The sequence below is a fragment of the Penicillium chrysogenum genome, assembly GCF_028827035.1.
Source record: "Penicillium chrysogenum strain IBT 35668 chromosome Unknown utg000005l_segment0_segment0, whole genome shotgun sequence".
Taxonomy (NCBI): Eukaryota; Fungi; Ascomycota; class Eurotiomycetes; order Eurotiales; family Aspergillaceae; genus Penicillium; species Penicillium chrysogenum.
Window position 1 is genome coordinate 3,211,079 of NW_026622753.1, and position 15,513 is coordinate 3,226,591.

Below are 15,513 nucleotides of genomic sequence, written 5' to 3' on the forward strand. Positions count from 1 at the left end.
TGAATAAAGAAAGACAGAAGACAGAAGACGGAAGACACCTAAATGATTCGAATTTACGCAAGGTGTCCTGAAGCTCTTGGCATGTGGCGGATTACTAGATCGGGGACCTACCTACTTTACCTACTTACTACTTACTACTTACTACTTACAATATAGCTCATACGAATCTTCCCTTTACACAGAATGGATTAAAAAAGGTCTCAGATTAAGTCCTACGTTACCTGATTGCGAAAGGCATGCCGATGAACGATATCATATCAAAGCTGTGGCGATGAGTACTTTTTCCATATGTACAGCGGGATAGCCACTTCTTCATCACGCCGCTGGGAAAGGATTACTTGATTCTGTCAAGATACCAGTTGATGGAGGTGTTATTGGTGTTATTCTACTGCGGCTAAGCTGATTCAATATGGATGCGATAAGAAAACATCTCTCCGTTCCCGTGCCGGAGCATCCGTTCCAGCCGTCGGGGTCGGCGACACTGGGAATTTCAAGTCCCCTAAGACGGACTTTACTAAATCCCGCAAGTTTTGGTCAAGCTTAGAAATACGAATATGCACTGCTGTCAGATTGAGGTTTACTCACCTTTTGTCAGAACCAATGCTTCTCGGCATTATTGATAGACTTGACTGAAACGGACCACGCTTCCAAACTGTTACACCTAGCTGCCTTCAATGTTGTACCTCACACCATATGTATTAACAATTTATTGGCATTATGCATATGAACCAGGTGAGCGTGTTTACAGAAGGTCTATCAATTATTATGAAACCATGCAATATTGTACCGAGTGGCTTTGTAACATGATCAACAAAAGGACATATCAGGTATGTTAGCTAAAACCAGTGAAACTGCTCAATATAAAATCCCACTGGATGTCTTCGACAGGGAATACGTCGCCCAAATCACCGTAGATAGATGGCCAGGCTTGGGGTGTTATAGTAACCTCGTTGGGGTGAACAGCGGTTATGGACGTATCCTGCCTTGTGTCTTGAGACGGCGCAGGTCCAACAATTGTCCTGATTTGATACGGATAACACCGTGCTAGCAGCCGCATTTTAGAGCAAAGGCTCCCCACAATGTCCGTCTCTTTGTCTGCAGCAGACATCCCCTCAAATTTCGTCTCCAGCGCGTTGGCGAGCTCTGTGACAAGATTGGGATACTCCGCTGCATCAACAACGGCCTGCACTTGGGCTTCCGTGGTAGAGTCGGTGCGACCAGTAATGAGGTTGAGAAGGGTCAATACTGCAGTGGGTATGTACCCCACTGCCGCACATATACGAGCACTCGTAGTTATTGTCATATGGGCGATCTCAGACGGTGGTAGGTTTGTGACCGTGTGAATGAGCTCCTTGCTCCGCTGGATTGCACCCATCAGCATGGTTGTCCGGACTGCGCTCTCAGGCTCTGCAATCCACAGTTCCTCCCGAAGAGATAATTCCTCGAGCCGCATTTCCACGTATTTGATTTCAGTGTGTATTGCATTCTCTGCCAGGCGGTCAATCTCCATCAGCCACTTGGGATCCACGACACACCTGTTGACGACGGATAGCTTGAGAGGTCTTTTTCTACAGATGCCCTCACGCTATCAAATTGCCGCTGCAGGGAGCCGCGCGTAACTTGGATGAGGGCACTTCCACAGCTTGCTTCTATCGAAGCGTGAACTTCATCCATTGTTGCCAAGAAAGATTGTAGCTGAATAAATGGCGCAATCCACCGATCCGACAGATGTTCGGTAGCTGCTATACTCTCAATGCACTCCCGGGTTCGAAGATCATGCTTTATGATAATCGGCCGGCCAAGTGTGCCACAGATACTAATACGAAGTTAGCCGAAGCCGCTTCTACCAGCGCGGACAACCTCACCCAACTGACAGCCAATACGTGCCGAGCAGCGCCCGCTGCTCATCCGAGTTTGGACTACGCTTTCTGTGCAGTCCCAAATCATACGAAATAGAAACACAAAGCTGTACCAACAGCAAAAGTCGCGGGTGATATCTCTCTGCAGGGTATGAGTACCATGCGCAGTGTATTAACAGACCACGGAGCAACTCGAGATTCCTCTCGGACCGTGCCACAATCCTCGACGTAACGTGATTCATAATCTCCTCAGCGACGGTTTTGCGCAGAGGGTGCGCACTGCCTATAGTCGCGGCTACGATGCACAAAAAGAGAAAAGGCTCTCGGTTCCTGAGGCGAACAGCTGTCTCGCCGTGTGCGAGCAATACAAAGGGAAACTTCGGCACCAAGTCAAGTTGGAATGTCGCAACCAAGCGTTCAGTCTCGGCTTCACTCAACAGCCCTCGATCTACAATAGATGGCTGACCCTCCAGAACAGAGCTGGTCGGCGGGTCGAGGCCATGGGACGGGTCTTTAGCAGCATCTAGCAGCTCGGAAATGTCTGTCGAATCCAGCTCGGGATCATGAGACGAGTTCAAGCCGTTGGTGGGCGGATTAGAAGTAGATGTATCGGGCAATGTCTGCCCATGCTGTCGGGTCAAAGCAGTCAGCTGCGACGTCAACTGGTCGACCTTCTTCTCTAGCATCTCCACACGACTGCATCCATAATTAATACCATAAATGCCATATGTACTGGGAAGCATTACCTTGGTGCAGCCTTGCGCTTCCGCTTCGTCTGCGGAAGGTCAAGGTATGTGCATGACTTGCCTAAACGAGCGCACCGCTGGCACATGTTGACGGCCTGTGGTGTGCATTTCGCTTTGGCAGCCGTACACGCCACACACGCCCTCCTCTTGACTGTAGATATTGTGGCGCTCATGATGTCGCGAACGGAGCGGAGGAAACGGAGTGATCGGTTGATGTGGACGGCCGGTTGTTTTAGTTTGGACCGGGGAGACCGGACCGTCCGATTTGACCGGTTTGTAATCGAATATATACTTCCAGGAACTATATAAATATCGCAGTCGCATCAGCAATAAATCTACCCATTGATCACTGGAATCACCATTTTTCTACCTTGAAACAAAATAAAAATGTCTTCATATGCCATCACCGGAGCCTCCAAGGGCATTGGCCGCGAGTTCGTGCGCCAACTCGCTGCCGATACCACCAACACGGTCCTGGCCATTGTGCGAGATCCCGAATCACCTTATATATCTGAGCTCGCCTCCAAGCACCATAACGTGCACGTTATCAAAGGCGATGTTACAGACCCAAATTCCATCCTCGAGGCTGCCTCGGCCGCAGCTGCCATCACAGGTGGTAAGCTAGACGTGCTTATTCACAACTCCAACGCTGTTGATGTGGCCACCATGTCCTTCAACCCGACCGAGATTCCCTTCGATGCTCAAGCTGTTCGGGCAATTTTCGACCCGCCGCTCAGTACCGGCATCTACGGCAGTCTATGGACGACTAACGCCTTCCTTCCCCTGATTGAGAAGGGCATCCAGAAGAAGATTGTGCATATCTCCAGCGCCATGGCAGATTTGGATCTTATCAGTAAAACTGGTCTCAGTTATGCTGTTGCGTACTCTGTTGCAAAGGCCGGGATGAACGTCCAAGTCGCCAAGTACGCAGCAGAACTTGGGCCTAGGGGAATCAAGGTGTTGGCTTTAAGCCCTGGATGGGTTGATACTTGGGAGGGTAAGTGGCTTTTTACCTTACTGCGATAATGGTGGGTACTGATATCATCGCAGGAGACAAACCCTCTCAGGTAGTAGAAGCGGAAAAGGTCATGCTGAAGCAGTTTCAGGCAGCTGAGCCTGAACTCAAAGGGCAGATCCAGCCTGAGGAGAGCGTTAGAAAGTGTCTCCAAGTGATTGGGTGCCTGGATGCCGAGACGAGCGGTTTGCTTCTGAGCCATAATGGGGACAAGGAAAGGTGGTTGTGAGGTCTGGATACTGATCAGTTGCATTAGGGGCCATAATTGGGGGTATGTAGTATAAGAATAGGGCTATAGCTAGACCTCCCAAAGAGTAGTAGTAGAACGGTCTTCTCAAAGTTTGGAGCATTTTGACTGACTGTTTCTTCCTACCTCTTCTTAATCCTACCTTTCATTATTAGAGACGCCTATGCCAGAAAAGCCTTAGCTATTTGATATGTTTTCTCAGTGGTCTTCTCAGTGGTCTTTTCTGGCAGTCTCCTTGGGTATATACATTTGACTACTAATCTCTCCTTACTAGATCACGTAGATACAAGCTAACTATATTAAGAGTTTTAGACTGGCAGAACCGGTAGAATTTGGAGGTATATCTTGTTTAGCCCAGGTCTGCCATTTACGCTTTACAATATTGTCTGCCAGTGTGATGCCTAATTTGTATGAGTCAGTCATTTCCTTGGCCACAAAGAGAACACTCTTACCATTGCGGGGGTCACCAAGAACCCCATCACTGACTCCGAATATGTGGGAAACTTCCTTGGGTGTCATAGATGTTGGTACAAGGTGGGCAGCTTTGATATAATTTTTGGGAAGTATAGTGCCCAACACATGACACCACCCAAAGCCAGGCTGACAATGCCGATTAACACCGTAGTACGCATAAAATTGCTTCCTAAACTTAGATTGATTAAACGTGGGACCCTTCTGTTTTGCACTTGCACCCAGCACACGGGAGATCATAGCGTCACGGTAAGCATGCTCGAGCAGGCTCTGGTCAGCCGGTCCTTCAATCCTCTGACGTTTCGCTGAAACGTTTTCATCAATGTCTTCGATGATCAATGGGCGTTGTGTCTTCAGGACTTGAATGGTTGATGACGACGAACGGAAGGACTTCAAGAAGGGTTGGATTTCTCGCTGAAAGTCGTCGTGGGAGATCTTTTCAGTCTGTCTTGCTTCGTTGAGGCCGTCTCGGACGCATCGCATGTACTCAAGTTCATTTTCCATTGCCGCGAGTTTCATGTCAAGAATATCGGATGTTGTCGACTCAACTGACATCTCAGGAAGGCGGGATGCTGCACTCACAGACCTTTGCTTGTGAATCCGTAACGCTGACTGACGAGAAGGCGCCATGAGAGACGATATTCTTTCGGGGATCATGGGGAGCTCGGCAAGCTCGTTCAGGGTCAACATGTAGGCGGTATGATGCAGACAAGAAAACGAAGGGCCGATCAAACTGGACCAAGAAAGAGGTGACAGGCTGTTGAGGTGTTGGGAGAAAAGCAATACCAGTTGTTAAGCTGGATGAAAAAAGGCGATAAGCTGGTGAAAGGTAAGACAGACTTGATGCCAGTGATAAAAAGGGATGAAGGAAACGTGAAGAAAGGGTGACAGACTGATGGAAGGTGCCAAGCTGAAGTAAAAGAAAAGCAACTAAGCCCAATTCGGATTTGACATGGCAGAGCCGCCAAGGTACCTAGGTAGGTTCTAATTAGACTATAATTCCAAGGTTCCAAGGTTGAGGTCCTTTAGAACGAGACCTTCCAGAATACTTCGCTTGCGATATTTACAACCTTCTCCACCAGTATGATGGATCTGAAACTTTTGGACTCAGCGGAGTAGCCGATGAAAGAACTTGCCAACTCCCATGTGTCCGAACGGGGGTGTGGTTTGGGTCGTCGTTCACTTTGAGAACCCATTGGTTTCAATACTATTCAGCAAGCCATCTTACTTTCCTGCAGCTTAAGCTTGCTATGAGGAGGGTCTAGTATGGTCCCAGGTATGGGATCAGTACTGATTCTCTATCCTATACACAAGTGCGCCACCATACGCAGGCAGACATAATCTCGCTATTCTCCACGGAAGCACAAATCTCTCCCAAGCCCCTCGGTCTTTGCATCAGAATGCAGGACATAGTGCTCGTTAAAACACGAGACTATTTGGCTTTTCCTATAGCTACGTGGTTGGGTCCTCTACCCAATTTCGAACAATGTGTACACTACCACCTTCTTACTCTTATTCGCCCTGTTATGGAGTCCTTACACGACGGAGAGACGGCTTCTTTTGCTCATACCTGCCACAAGTGCAATACAGATTCCCAGATTGAACTCGTCGAATTCGACTCCAAGATAGCTGCCATCATGACAAGGTGGCTTAACCTAGGTCCTGGCCTTACGAAAGACGACCTATCCTATTGTGGAAGAGTCATGTCTGGCTTGGACCACCTGACGGATATGGCTCCAAACGGAGTCCTCGCTTGTGGTTTGAAGACATGGCGCCTCAATCATTCGAGGACTCACGGTCACTTAACCTTTCATATCTCAGAGATGAGCAATACAAAAATGTCATGTCTGTCATTCCAGGACGGAACATTTGGTACATCTCGTACAAACAGCCTTCAAAGAAAAGATGAATGGAACTCCTGCGATACCTACTACGCCCAGTCTTTTCGAGGGGTCTTATTAGCTTTTCATGTTTTCATGTTTTCATTTGTATATTTATGTATAACCAGGGATGGTTAACTACATTGCGTGCTGATAGAAGCAGTGCATTGGTGCTAAAGGAAGTAAGGAATGCCCATGGCCATATACAGATCCGTAATGATATTGAAAAGCTACAAACACCGGGTTCTATCATATCAAGTGTTTCCAGCAAGAAAATGCCGAGAAATGTCTAGACTGTTCAAAATCCACCAGAATTGCCAACGGCATACCGACGCGCCAGTTAGGTAAACACAATTCAGAATCCAAGGGGAAACCCAAAATCCCTCCGTCTGACTATAAGAAAATTATTTCAGGGTAGCAGGCATGCTGGTCTTGGCCTTTTCAGCTGCAGCATCCACTGCCTTGCGCAATTTATCCTTCTTGATGTTCTTGAGGTAGGCGAACAGGACGATGAAAAGGAGCTCCATCCTTCTCAAAAGTTAGTACAACCAGATGGTAATTTGGAAACAGAAACATACCTCTCCTTGGTCATCATGAGCAGACCTTGGACCAAAAGACCTTTCAGAATCTGAGGTCCGATACCCTTGAAGAGGGAAAAGAGACCCTCATTATCAACAATGTGTTTCATGACCTCACCAAAGGTCTTGAAGGGCTTGCCATTCCGGCTCGGCGGTGGGCGAGACTGCAGTCCAACCTTGGCCACGATAAGAGGCTGGGTTGCGATCGTGGCCAAAGCCTTGGACATGGCACCAAGCACTAAAATAATAATTAGGAAGCCATTGTTGACCCGGAGAATTGCCACTACTCACGGAAAGCCTCCCAGGGCTTGAGGTTGTTCTTCCCTGGGAAGATAACATCCTTTAGACGCTGGTATGCGCCATAGGTGATGGCCGGGTTAACGACCAGGATCAAGCTAGCCTTCAGGCCGCGCCACAGGCCGCTCCAGCCGTCCTCGCTGTCGACCACTTCCCGACCCGTCTCGATCAACCCCTTCTTCTCGCCCTTCGGCTGTGTCTGCTGTCGGGTTGTGATAACGGCCACCGGGATAGTGAAAAGCTGAGCCACGGCGCCGGAGACGGCGCCCAGGGAGAGCTCAATTGCGGTGCCGGGGGCCTGTGTCGGCTTGGCAGAAGCCATGTAGAGCGTTCTTACGACGCTGTACCAATAGAAGTATGCGAAGTTTGTTGAGGCGACGCCTAGAAGGGCTCCAGCCATTCCCGAGTACAGACCATTGTAGCCCTCCTTCTCCACGATCTTGGTGATAGCATCCATGGTCGATTCATAATGTTCGAGGTTATCGGGTCGCACGGTTCCGTTCTTCTCTTTGACTTGTACTTGTAATTTCGTCTTGACTCTACAGATCGGGGGCGTTAAAGTCAGCGGGATTTGATCTGACAAGTTTTATCTGGGTCCTCACAAGTCAAGTGGGTACACCATCGCGTTTGCAAGGACGGCACCAGTCGCGCCTGCCACGGCGCTGCCCCATGGCGACAGCGCAGGTTTGGATTGACCGGCCATGATGTACGTTAACGGTATTCGAAAGTGAGCGCAACAATTAAGAATATGACCTGCGGAAAGGGTTCACTTCGGGCGACAGGAGAAATATTGGGCGGGGCTGCTACACTGCTTGGCTCCGAACAGCGGGGAAGGTGAAATGGAAGAGAGAGTATAATAGGGAAACACAGAAACACACAGATATGGTCATACCGAAGTCAACCGAATAATGAAAAAAGAGACCGAGCTCATGAGCCGGTCTCAAATGCAAATGCACCTCGGCGTTCTCACCTTAAAACGAGCCGAGGTCCACTTCGGGGTGAGGTCAGTATGAGCTTATGTCATGACTTGCATTCCATGTGTTTACTTTTTTTACTTCTTTTTTTTTCTCTGAATATTAGTTCCTTGTTATTTTCGATTTGTATAGTTATAGAATTGAATACAATAATAATCATCAATATGTTGATCTCTACAAATCCACGTCTCGGAATATTCACCGGAATTAAAGTGGCCTTCTCTCGGCTCAGCCGAATCCGGTAATTTACTTGCTGTTCGATCTGATTACCTCCACGACTAGTCAACGCAAGTATGTCTAGACCTGCATCCACACAATCCCTTATATCTCAAGCACGGGTAATTTTGCCTCTGTTTACACTTACATCTTAAGGAAGCTAATGATTTGATAGAGCGCTGAAGAGGCGATAGCCGCAGCGACCTCCAAGAAAGCGGCATTGGAGGCAGCTATCAATGCCGCCGAGCATTACATGAAAGCGCTGCGCCTGGCGCCCGCCGACGACAAAAAGCTACTAGACGCCAAATGCAAGGAATTGATATCCAAAGCTGAGAAGATCAAGGCCGCCACTGACTGGCAGTCGGCTGCTCGTGCGGGGCCCCAGAAAGCCTTCCCTAGCCTACGGCCGCCGGCATCCACGCGGAAGCTCACCACCCGTGAAGAGATCATCATCCTTGAGGGCGCCAAACTCAACGGTTATATCTTTCCACCATGGAGTCGCGCACCGCCTCAGGATGAATTTGTATATAAAGGGCAGCTTTTTACGTATGTGGAGAACATGGCGTAAATGCTGATCTATTCTAACCGGGTATAGGGATACGCCTGATTTACACCTCTCTGAATGCCAGAGGGAAATTTTCGCAGGCTGGAAACGGCCACATGATCTGTTGCGGACAATGAATACGGCCAAGCAGCCGCATGATATAATTAATCCAGCTATGTCGGCTTCGGGGGAAACAGACCTCGTGCAGGATGTCTTAACAGATTGTTCAGTCGTCGCAAGCCTTTGCGCCACAACTGCTCGATCGGAACGAGGTCTAGGGCAGGTATGGACCAATTTGATCCCACGTCGATGAGTCCCGGAGCTAATTCGAACAGCATGCATCACCGACACTGTACCCATGCAGTGAGGATAAGAACCCAATACTTTCGCATTCTGGGAAGTACATATTTCGCTTCTACTTCAATGGGTCTTTCCGGAAGGTAGTGATAGATGATCGGTTGCCATCATCGAAGACTACACGCTCACTTCATGTGATCGATCGCAACAACTCGAACTTTTTGTGGCCTGCTCTTGTGGAGAAGGCCTACTTGAAGGTCCGTGGAGGCTATGATTTCCCAGGAAGTAACTCAGGGACCGACCTTTGGGTGCTTACTGGTTGGATTCCGGAACAAGTCTTTTTACATCACGACGATTCGACCTCTGATGAGATCTGGGGGCGTTTATACAGCGCCTTCTGGCATGGTGATGTGGTTTTAACTATCGGTACTGGGAAATTGACTGAACTGGAACAACAAGGACTGGGGCTAGTTAGCGAGCATGACTATGCTATCCTGGACCTGAAGGAAGTCCAGGGTCGTCGTCAGTTTCTTTTGAAGAACCCGTGGGCCGGTGCAGAACCCCTTATACAAAGCAGTCTTACGGCAGATCTCGGCTCACTCGGCCTGAATGATAAACCTCCCCTTTCGCCAGGCACGTTTTGGATGGACTGTGAACAAGTTCTTCAAAATTTCGAGAACTTGTACCTTAACTGGAATCCTGGTTTGTTCAAACACCGGGAGGACATACACTTCACTTGGGATTTGTCGCATGGTCGAGTTATCGCTGGTTGCTTCGTGAAGAACCCACAATTTTCCATCTCCAGTGATTCAGGAGGAACGGTCTGGCTGCTTCTCGGGAAGCATTTTAAGACCGACCATCAAGAGTTCAATACTGGGGAATCGGAAAATGAAACAGGCTTTATCAGCATTTACATCTTCCAAGCAGATGGCCGAAGAGTGTCTCTCAGTGATGGCGCGCTCCATCGCGGACCATACGTGGACTCTCCCAACACGCTTATGAGGCTGGAAATGCCTCCCAAGTCGACCTACACCGCAGTGGTCTCAGAGCAATCACTCCCGTCATCCGCCCAGAATTTCACACTTTCTGCCTTTTCAACTGCCCCTGTGGCTGTGGCACCCTCGCTAGATAAATATCTATGCTTGACCAAGGCAAGTGGTTCCTGGACAGCAATGACAGCAGGCGGGAATGCCGAGTCACCTCGGTACCACTCCAATCCACAATTCAGCGTACAAATTTCCGAACCGACAGACGTTTCCATATTGCTCGAGACCACTGAAGCGGAGCTAGCGACTCATGTGAAAATCTTCTGGTCAAACGGGCAGCGCGTATCACGTGTGCGAAGCCGAGACATCATTGCAGATAGCGGCGATTACCGTCGTGGGTGCGCACTGGCCGAAACCAAATCTCTGGACAAAGGCACCTATACCATCGTCTGCTCCACATTTGCACCTGACCAGTTTGGCCGCTTCACGTTATGGATTTCCTCCACGATCCCCTGTGTAGTCCAGCCCTTGGTTTCCGAGTCTGCTGGGCGGCGCGCCGTCCTATCCGAAGTGGGCGTTTTGTCTCCGGGCAAGGACCGGATGCTGGCCTCCCTGCGGGTCTCCCGTTTGACGCGGATCCGACTTATTGCGAGGAATAAGCGGTCCACGGTCGGCTTGCGTGCTGTTGCTCCGTCTCCTGTACTGATGACTGTGGAGCTGGGCCAGGGGCCGTACAAGGAGATACTAGCTACCTCGGAGGATGGAGCCCATAGCGACGCTGCGTCTGGGGTACGTGTTGAAGACTTCGATTTGTTACCCAGTGCCGAATCACGTCGTGTGTGGATTGTTATTGAGCGCATTGGGGGTCCGGGAGGGCAGGTGGAGGATCATTTTGAAGTGGAAGCATTGGCAGAGGAAAGAGTGGAGATTGGAAAGTGGGTGATTGAAGATGAATGATACCCAGTGCAGAGTCAGCCATACACAGTAAATATCATGGAATAGTTGCAGTTTCACAGATCTCCAACCCGTTGAAGGCCAGTAGATAAGATCCGATAGCTCGGCCCCCGCACGGGCGGTGGGAACTCCGCGACCAACGTCATTTGTTCACCACATGCATCTTCTCCTTAATTCCTTAACACAAACATTCTGAACCATGGCGAGTAACATACCAGCTGGACTCCGATCCGCAGACATCGGGCGATTTGCAATCAGAGCCACTCAGATCGAGAAGGCTAAACCTGTGGTTGCCTACTGGTGTGAGTCGCAAGACCCCGCGCTCAGCGCAACTGAACATTTGAGCTGATTTGAACTGAAATCATGTAGGCAATTTCCATATTGTAAACCAGATTATTGAAAGGGGTTTGCACAATACCGATGACGAGATCAAGCTCTACACGACAAACCTCGTGGACAAGCTGGAGCAGGTGGGTTGGGCTCGCCACCTTCGTTCCCTTCCTCCCATGCTCGAGATATAGCAGCTGACGATATTGTCCTGAAATAGTTCAAATTAGAGAACCCAGACAATGACACAGTGACAGACACTGTTGCAGCGAGCGCCTATGTCGAGCAATTCGGATTGGAGGTCTTCAGCCGTGCCGAGGCCGCTATGGATGCCAACAAAGTCACAAAGTGAGCCTTCCGCGTGGTGCTTTGAGCTACAAGTGTCTAATCTCCCCAAAGGCAAACGGCAGATACTTTCCAGGCAGCAGCTACATTCCTTGAACTTTGTTCGATCTGGGGGCCCCTAGACCCAGAACTGGCGGGGCGGATCAAATTCGCCAAATTCCACGCAGTCCGGATTGTCAAGGCTTTCAAAGCCGGCGAAGACCCCAACGCGACAAATCCTGCACCTAAGCAGGAAGAAGAACCTGTCGACGACCCCGACGTTCAGGCATTTGATGAGTCGGTAGCAGAGCAGGCCTCCAAGCCAAGACAAGCCTCTATCGAAGAGGTCCCAGACGAGTCCGACCGTTTTGCAAGGGAGCTTGCTCGGAAATCGACTGTCGACGAATCGCTCCATCCATCACGTACATCGTCAACACCTCGTCCCCCACCCGAGATCCCTTCTGTTCCTCGCAACGCACCCGGTGCTCCTCCGCAATCGATGGATGTCGATGAATCCAACACAGGCGGCTTAAATCTCCCATCAACTCCAGCGGCTATTGGCGCTTCGTCCTCAGTACCTAAGCTTCCAGATACCCCGACTGCTTTCCAGTCCTTCCCTCCGCCATCCGAGAGTCCGTCCGTCTCTACGCCAGACCCGGCTTCTTTCTACGATACCCCAGGTGCTAGCGCTCCTATCCCGCCTCCGACTGCCCCGGCATTTGTTCCGACCCCAGCTGCTAATGTGCCGGTTGCGCCATCTCCTTATGTCCCTCCCCAACCATCACATGGTCTAGACGATAATACTGTGCAGATGGCGCAGAAGCATGCCCGTTGGGCGGTCTCCGCTTTGACTTTCGATGATGTCGATACTGCTATTAAGGAACTCAGAAGCTCGCTGAAGTGTCTAGGCGCATCATGATTTTATCTGGTTGTTGGAGCACTGTGAATATACCTTCCTTTGGCTATTACGAAATGTATTGGACTTGACCAATGCAACTCCTCCGTGTTCAATGATCTTTCTCATATTTATTTATGTCTGTAGGTACACAATATCGGCTCCACTCTCCCACTCCACTGTTCCAAGATTGAAGGTTTGAATGGCTCTGTAGTTCGATCACTACATGTAAGAGAAAGTTCAAAATGACCTTGAAATATAGGTATATTATTGCCTCCTAGCATGCTCCAGGAGCGTTGTACCAGCTATTCTACCACACTAATATTCTCCGTGTACTTCTAAATCCAATAGGTTGACGCCAACCTTTTCTTTTGCGAACATTCTAATCTTCCAGATCTCTGGACCATATCCATATCCTCTAGGGTAATCTCACAACCGACAGCAAGTATCCGATGATGACTTCAGAGAATCCGAATCCCCATTAACCAACACACTCCGATTTCTCTCCTGCGTCGAGGGGGAACATCCAGCCCGGGATTCCCAGTGAAGAAGTTCACCGGCTTGATACCAACAACCATCCGATCCATCGGCATAACCGGCCAATCCTCGATGCGCGGATTATGAGTCGACCCAAACGTATGCCAGAGGACAATATCCTCATTACGGACAGATGTCTTACTACCATCGTTCTTGCGCCGCGTAATCGCCGAATGAATTCCCTCCCCACCGGTCGACTGCATCGTGTGCCGGCCAGCAGGGAACATCTCTTCATCGTCATACCGGGTAACCCAGATAGCGTGCGCGGCGTACTCGGATCTATGGGCGTGGTAGGAGTCCGGGTGTGCGAGGAGCATTTGGCTGTATGACGGAAGGAGTTTAAAGCCCACCGGTGTTCCTGTGATAGGGTTGATTGAGTGCTCGTTGATGATTTTGAAGGTGCGGTTTTTGGAAATGTCGAGGTCGAGCCCGGTTTCCTCGGTTATGTTATTCGAGCTGGTGGTGTATCCCACGCCGAAGGGATTGGTATCGCTGATAGGCATGGCGTGCGACTCTTCGACTTGCAGGGTGTTTTGGACGTTTCCATCGACCCAGGGATCCATCCGGAGACAGAAGAGGTGTTGGTGGTAGGGGGCTAAGACGCCAGGGGCGACGATAGTGCCGTAGGGGACGTTATCGCCGATATTGATAGGGCACGTGGATAGGATGCCCGTCGCGCGGACCTCGTAGTGGATAGACGCGTCTTGACTGAATTGGAAGGCGAAGATGTATTCGTAGTTGCTGACAGTGATGATAGTCTGCAGCACTAGGATGCGCGCGCGAGCAACTACTGCGTTCTGCGTGCGGAAGTTGGTATGTTTCCAGAGGATGCCGTCGTCCTGTTCGTGGCAGCAGACCACGTTAGGGAGTTTGAGGGGTTCTCCGGAAGAGGTATTATGCCACGCATCGAAGTACTTTATCAGCCCGAGACAGTCACATCCTAGACGCAGGTTGTTGGCATTAACACCTGCGCCATCGCTTCCCAAGTCGAAGGCTGCCTTTCGAGGATAGGGAGCGCGTGGGTCGCCATAGGGCACGAACATTTCAGCAAGGGAGAGACGGTAAAAGAGGCTCCGGCCATCGTAGCGGATATCATGTAGCGTGAGTCCTTCCCGGTAATTGAATCCCACACGCATAGTCCATTTCTCCCAAGAAATCCGGTTCCCTTGCGTGCTAAACGAAGGACCTTCTGGCTGCACGACCTGGTAGGGCTTGGTGGTGTTGCGCGGTGGTGGCCGCAAACTGGGGTGATACTCGCTATCCACCGTGGAATGGATTCGGTTGATATCAAAAGGCCGGGCCTGGTCACTAATTCGCTCCTCTTGGGAGGATGGCAGATAATAGATTTTGGTGACTTTTAGTTCCTCTGACACCTCTGCGCACAGGTCCAGGGGGTATGCATAGTAGTTGGCATCAGGGTTATCTAGAAGCCGCAGGTAGAACCAGCACTACAACTTCCGTTACCTCAAATCAGGATAAACGATGCGGTTTCTACTTACCATCGAAATTCTTTCCGACATGTCATTCATGCCATCTGTACCATAGGCCCATGGCTCGACAATTACCGTCGAGTTGGCGGGCAGTTTGAGCTTCTTAATTTCGTCCTGTACTTTCGGATCCGCCAGACAAGCGGATTCGACCAGGCGCATATAGTCGGCATCGATGTAGGAGTGTCTTCCCACGAGATGCTCGTTTTTGATCACTTGCTTGCTATCCAGGTCCACTAGAAGCTCAATCAACTGGTTTTCGCCCTTATCGCTACGCATGACCACCTGGACACGAGAGGTGCGCGCTGGTCGTGTGATGTTTGGGAGGCCGCGGTGCTCATTCTCTAGGAATGGCAGCATTTCCAGCTTTGCGGGCTCCTTGAGAGTAATGAATCGGAATACTGGCAATTGTCCGGGAAAATGAGTGCGAACAATGGCCGTAACCTAGGATCATCTCTTCGGTTAGCCTATAAGAATGGGCTAGGCTGTAGGGCTGTAGGACGGTGAATGTTCTCACCTCGGAGATCTCGGCTGGAGAGAGGGGGTCGAAAGGGTGCATGGTGGTGGTCATTGTGAAGAATAGACAGTCGCCAACAGTTAGACTATGAGAGGACAAATTCAACCAAGGTGAGAATTAATATTTCTTTTAAATAGGCACTGATTCTCCAAGCCAAGACCTCTTTGCTCTGGAGGGGGACTGATCGCTAAGGTTAAGAATAAGCGGTGGACTAGCGGGCTACATCCGCTAAGGGTAGGGACAGCCGGTCGATGGATTCCCTAAACGTTGGCCCTTTTTCGCCTTTTGGAGACACTCGTCCTCCCAAGATCATGTCAATCTCTAAAGGAAGGAACCAGCGATCCGGTTCTCCGTTGCCATCG

The 15,513-nt window shown here is 50.0% G+C and overlaps 7 protein-coding genes across 7 annotated transcripts; 3 read left to right on the top strand and 4 right to left on the bottom strand.

Annotated features, from left to right (window-relative positions):
- Positions 1-832: 832 nt before the first annotated feature.
- On the bottom strand, positions 833-2,778 carry N7489_009603 (uncharacterized protein; the record flags this gene model as incomplete). Its single annotated transcript, XM_056715353.1, has 4 exons — positions 833-1,488; positions 1,536-1,816; positions 1,866-2,555; positions 2,606-2,778. 4 exons carry the CDS (start codon positions 2,776-2,778, stop codon positions 833-835), a joined length of 1,800 nt encoding a protein of 599 aa, XP_056562975.1.
- Positions 2,779-2,992: 214 nt separating this feature from the next.
- N7489_009604 (SDR family oxidoreductase) lies at positions 2,993-3,849 on the top strand (the record flags this gene model as incomplete). Its single annotated transcript, XM_056715354.1, has 2 exons — positions 2,993-3,602; positions 3,656-3,849. 2 exons carry the CDS (start codon positions 2,993-2,995, stop codon positions 3,847-3,849), a joined length of 804 nt encoding a protein of 267 aa, XP_056562976.1.
- A 433-nt stretch (positions 3,850-4,282) lies between these two features.
- On the bottom strand, positions 4,283-5,028 carry N7489_009605 (uncharacterized protein; the record flags this gene model as incomplete). Its single annotated transcript, XM_056715355.1, has 2 exons — positions 4,283-4,293; positions 4,320-5,028. 2 exons carry the CDS (start codon positions 5,026-5,028, stop codon positions 4,283-4,285), a joined length of 720 nt encoding a protein of 239 aa, XP_056562977.1.
- A 1,594-nt stretch (positions 5,029-6,622) lies between these two features.
- Positions 6,623-7,796, bottom strand: N7489_009606 (putative peroxisomal carrier protein; the record flags this gene model as incomplete). Its single annotated transcript, XM_056715356.1, has 4 exons — positions 6,623-6,746; positions 6,797-7,034; positions 7,088-7,632; positions 7,696-7,796. The coding sequence occupies 4 exons, from the start codon at positions 7,794-7,796 to the stop codon at positions 6,623-6,625; spliced, it is 1,008 nt and encodes a 335-aa protein (XP_056562978.1).
- A 564-nt stretch (positions 7,797-8,360) lies between these two features.
- N7489_009607 (calpain-like protease PalBory) lies at positions 8,361-11,067 on the top strand (the record flags this gene model as incomplete). The annotated part of the gene is made up of 4 exons (XM_056715357.1): positions 8,361-8,405; positions 8,459-8,829; positions 8,879-9,110; positions 9,163-11,067. The coding sequence occupies 4 exons, from the start codon at positions 8,361-8,363 to the stop codon at positions 11,065-11,067; spliced, it is 2,553 nt and encodes an 850-aa protein (XP_056562979.1).
- Positions 11,068-11,263: 196 nt separating this feature from the next.
- N7489_009608 (uncharacterized protein) lies at positions 11,264-12,634 on the top strand (the record flags this gene model as incomplete). The annotated part of the gene is made up of 4 exons (XM_056715358.1): positions 11,264-11,366; positions 11,434-11,534; positions 11,612-11,739; positions 11,791-12,634. 4 exons carry the CDS (start codon positions 11,264-11,266, stop codon positions 12,632-12,634), a joined length of 1,176 nt encoding a protein of 391 aa, XP_056562980.1.
- A 437-nt stretch (positions 12,635-13,071) lies between these two features.
- N7489_009609 (amine oxidase) lies at positions 13,072-15,205 on the bottom strand (the record flags this gene model as incomplete). The annotated part of the gene is made up of 3 exons (XM_056715359.1): positions 13,072-14,595; positions 14,647-15,078; positions 15,152-15,205. 3 exons carry the CDS (start codon positions 15,203-15,205, stop codon positions 13,072-13,074), a joined length of 2,010 nt encoding a protein of 669 aa, XP_056562981.1.
- Positions 15,206-15,513: the final 308 nt, after the last annotated feature.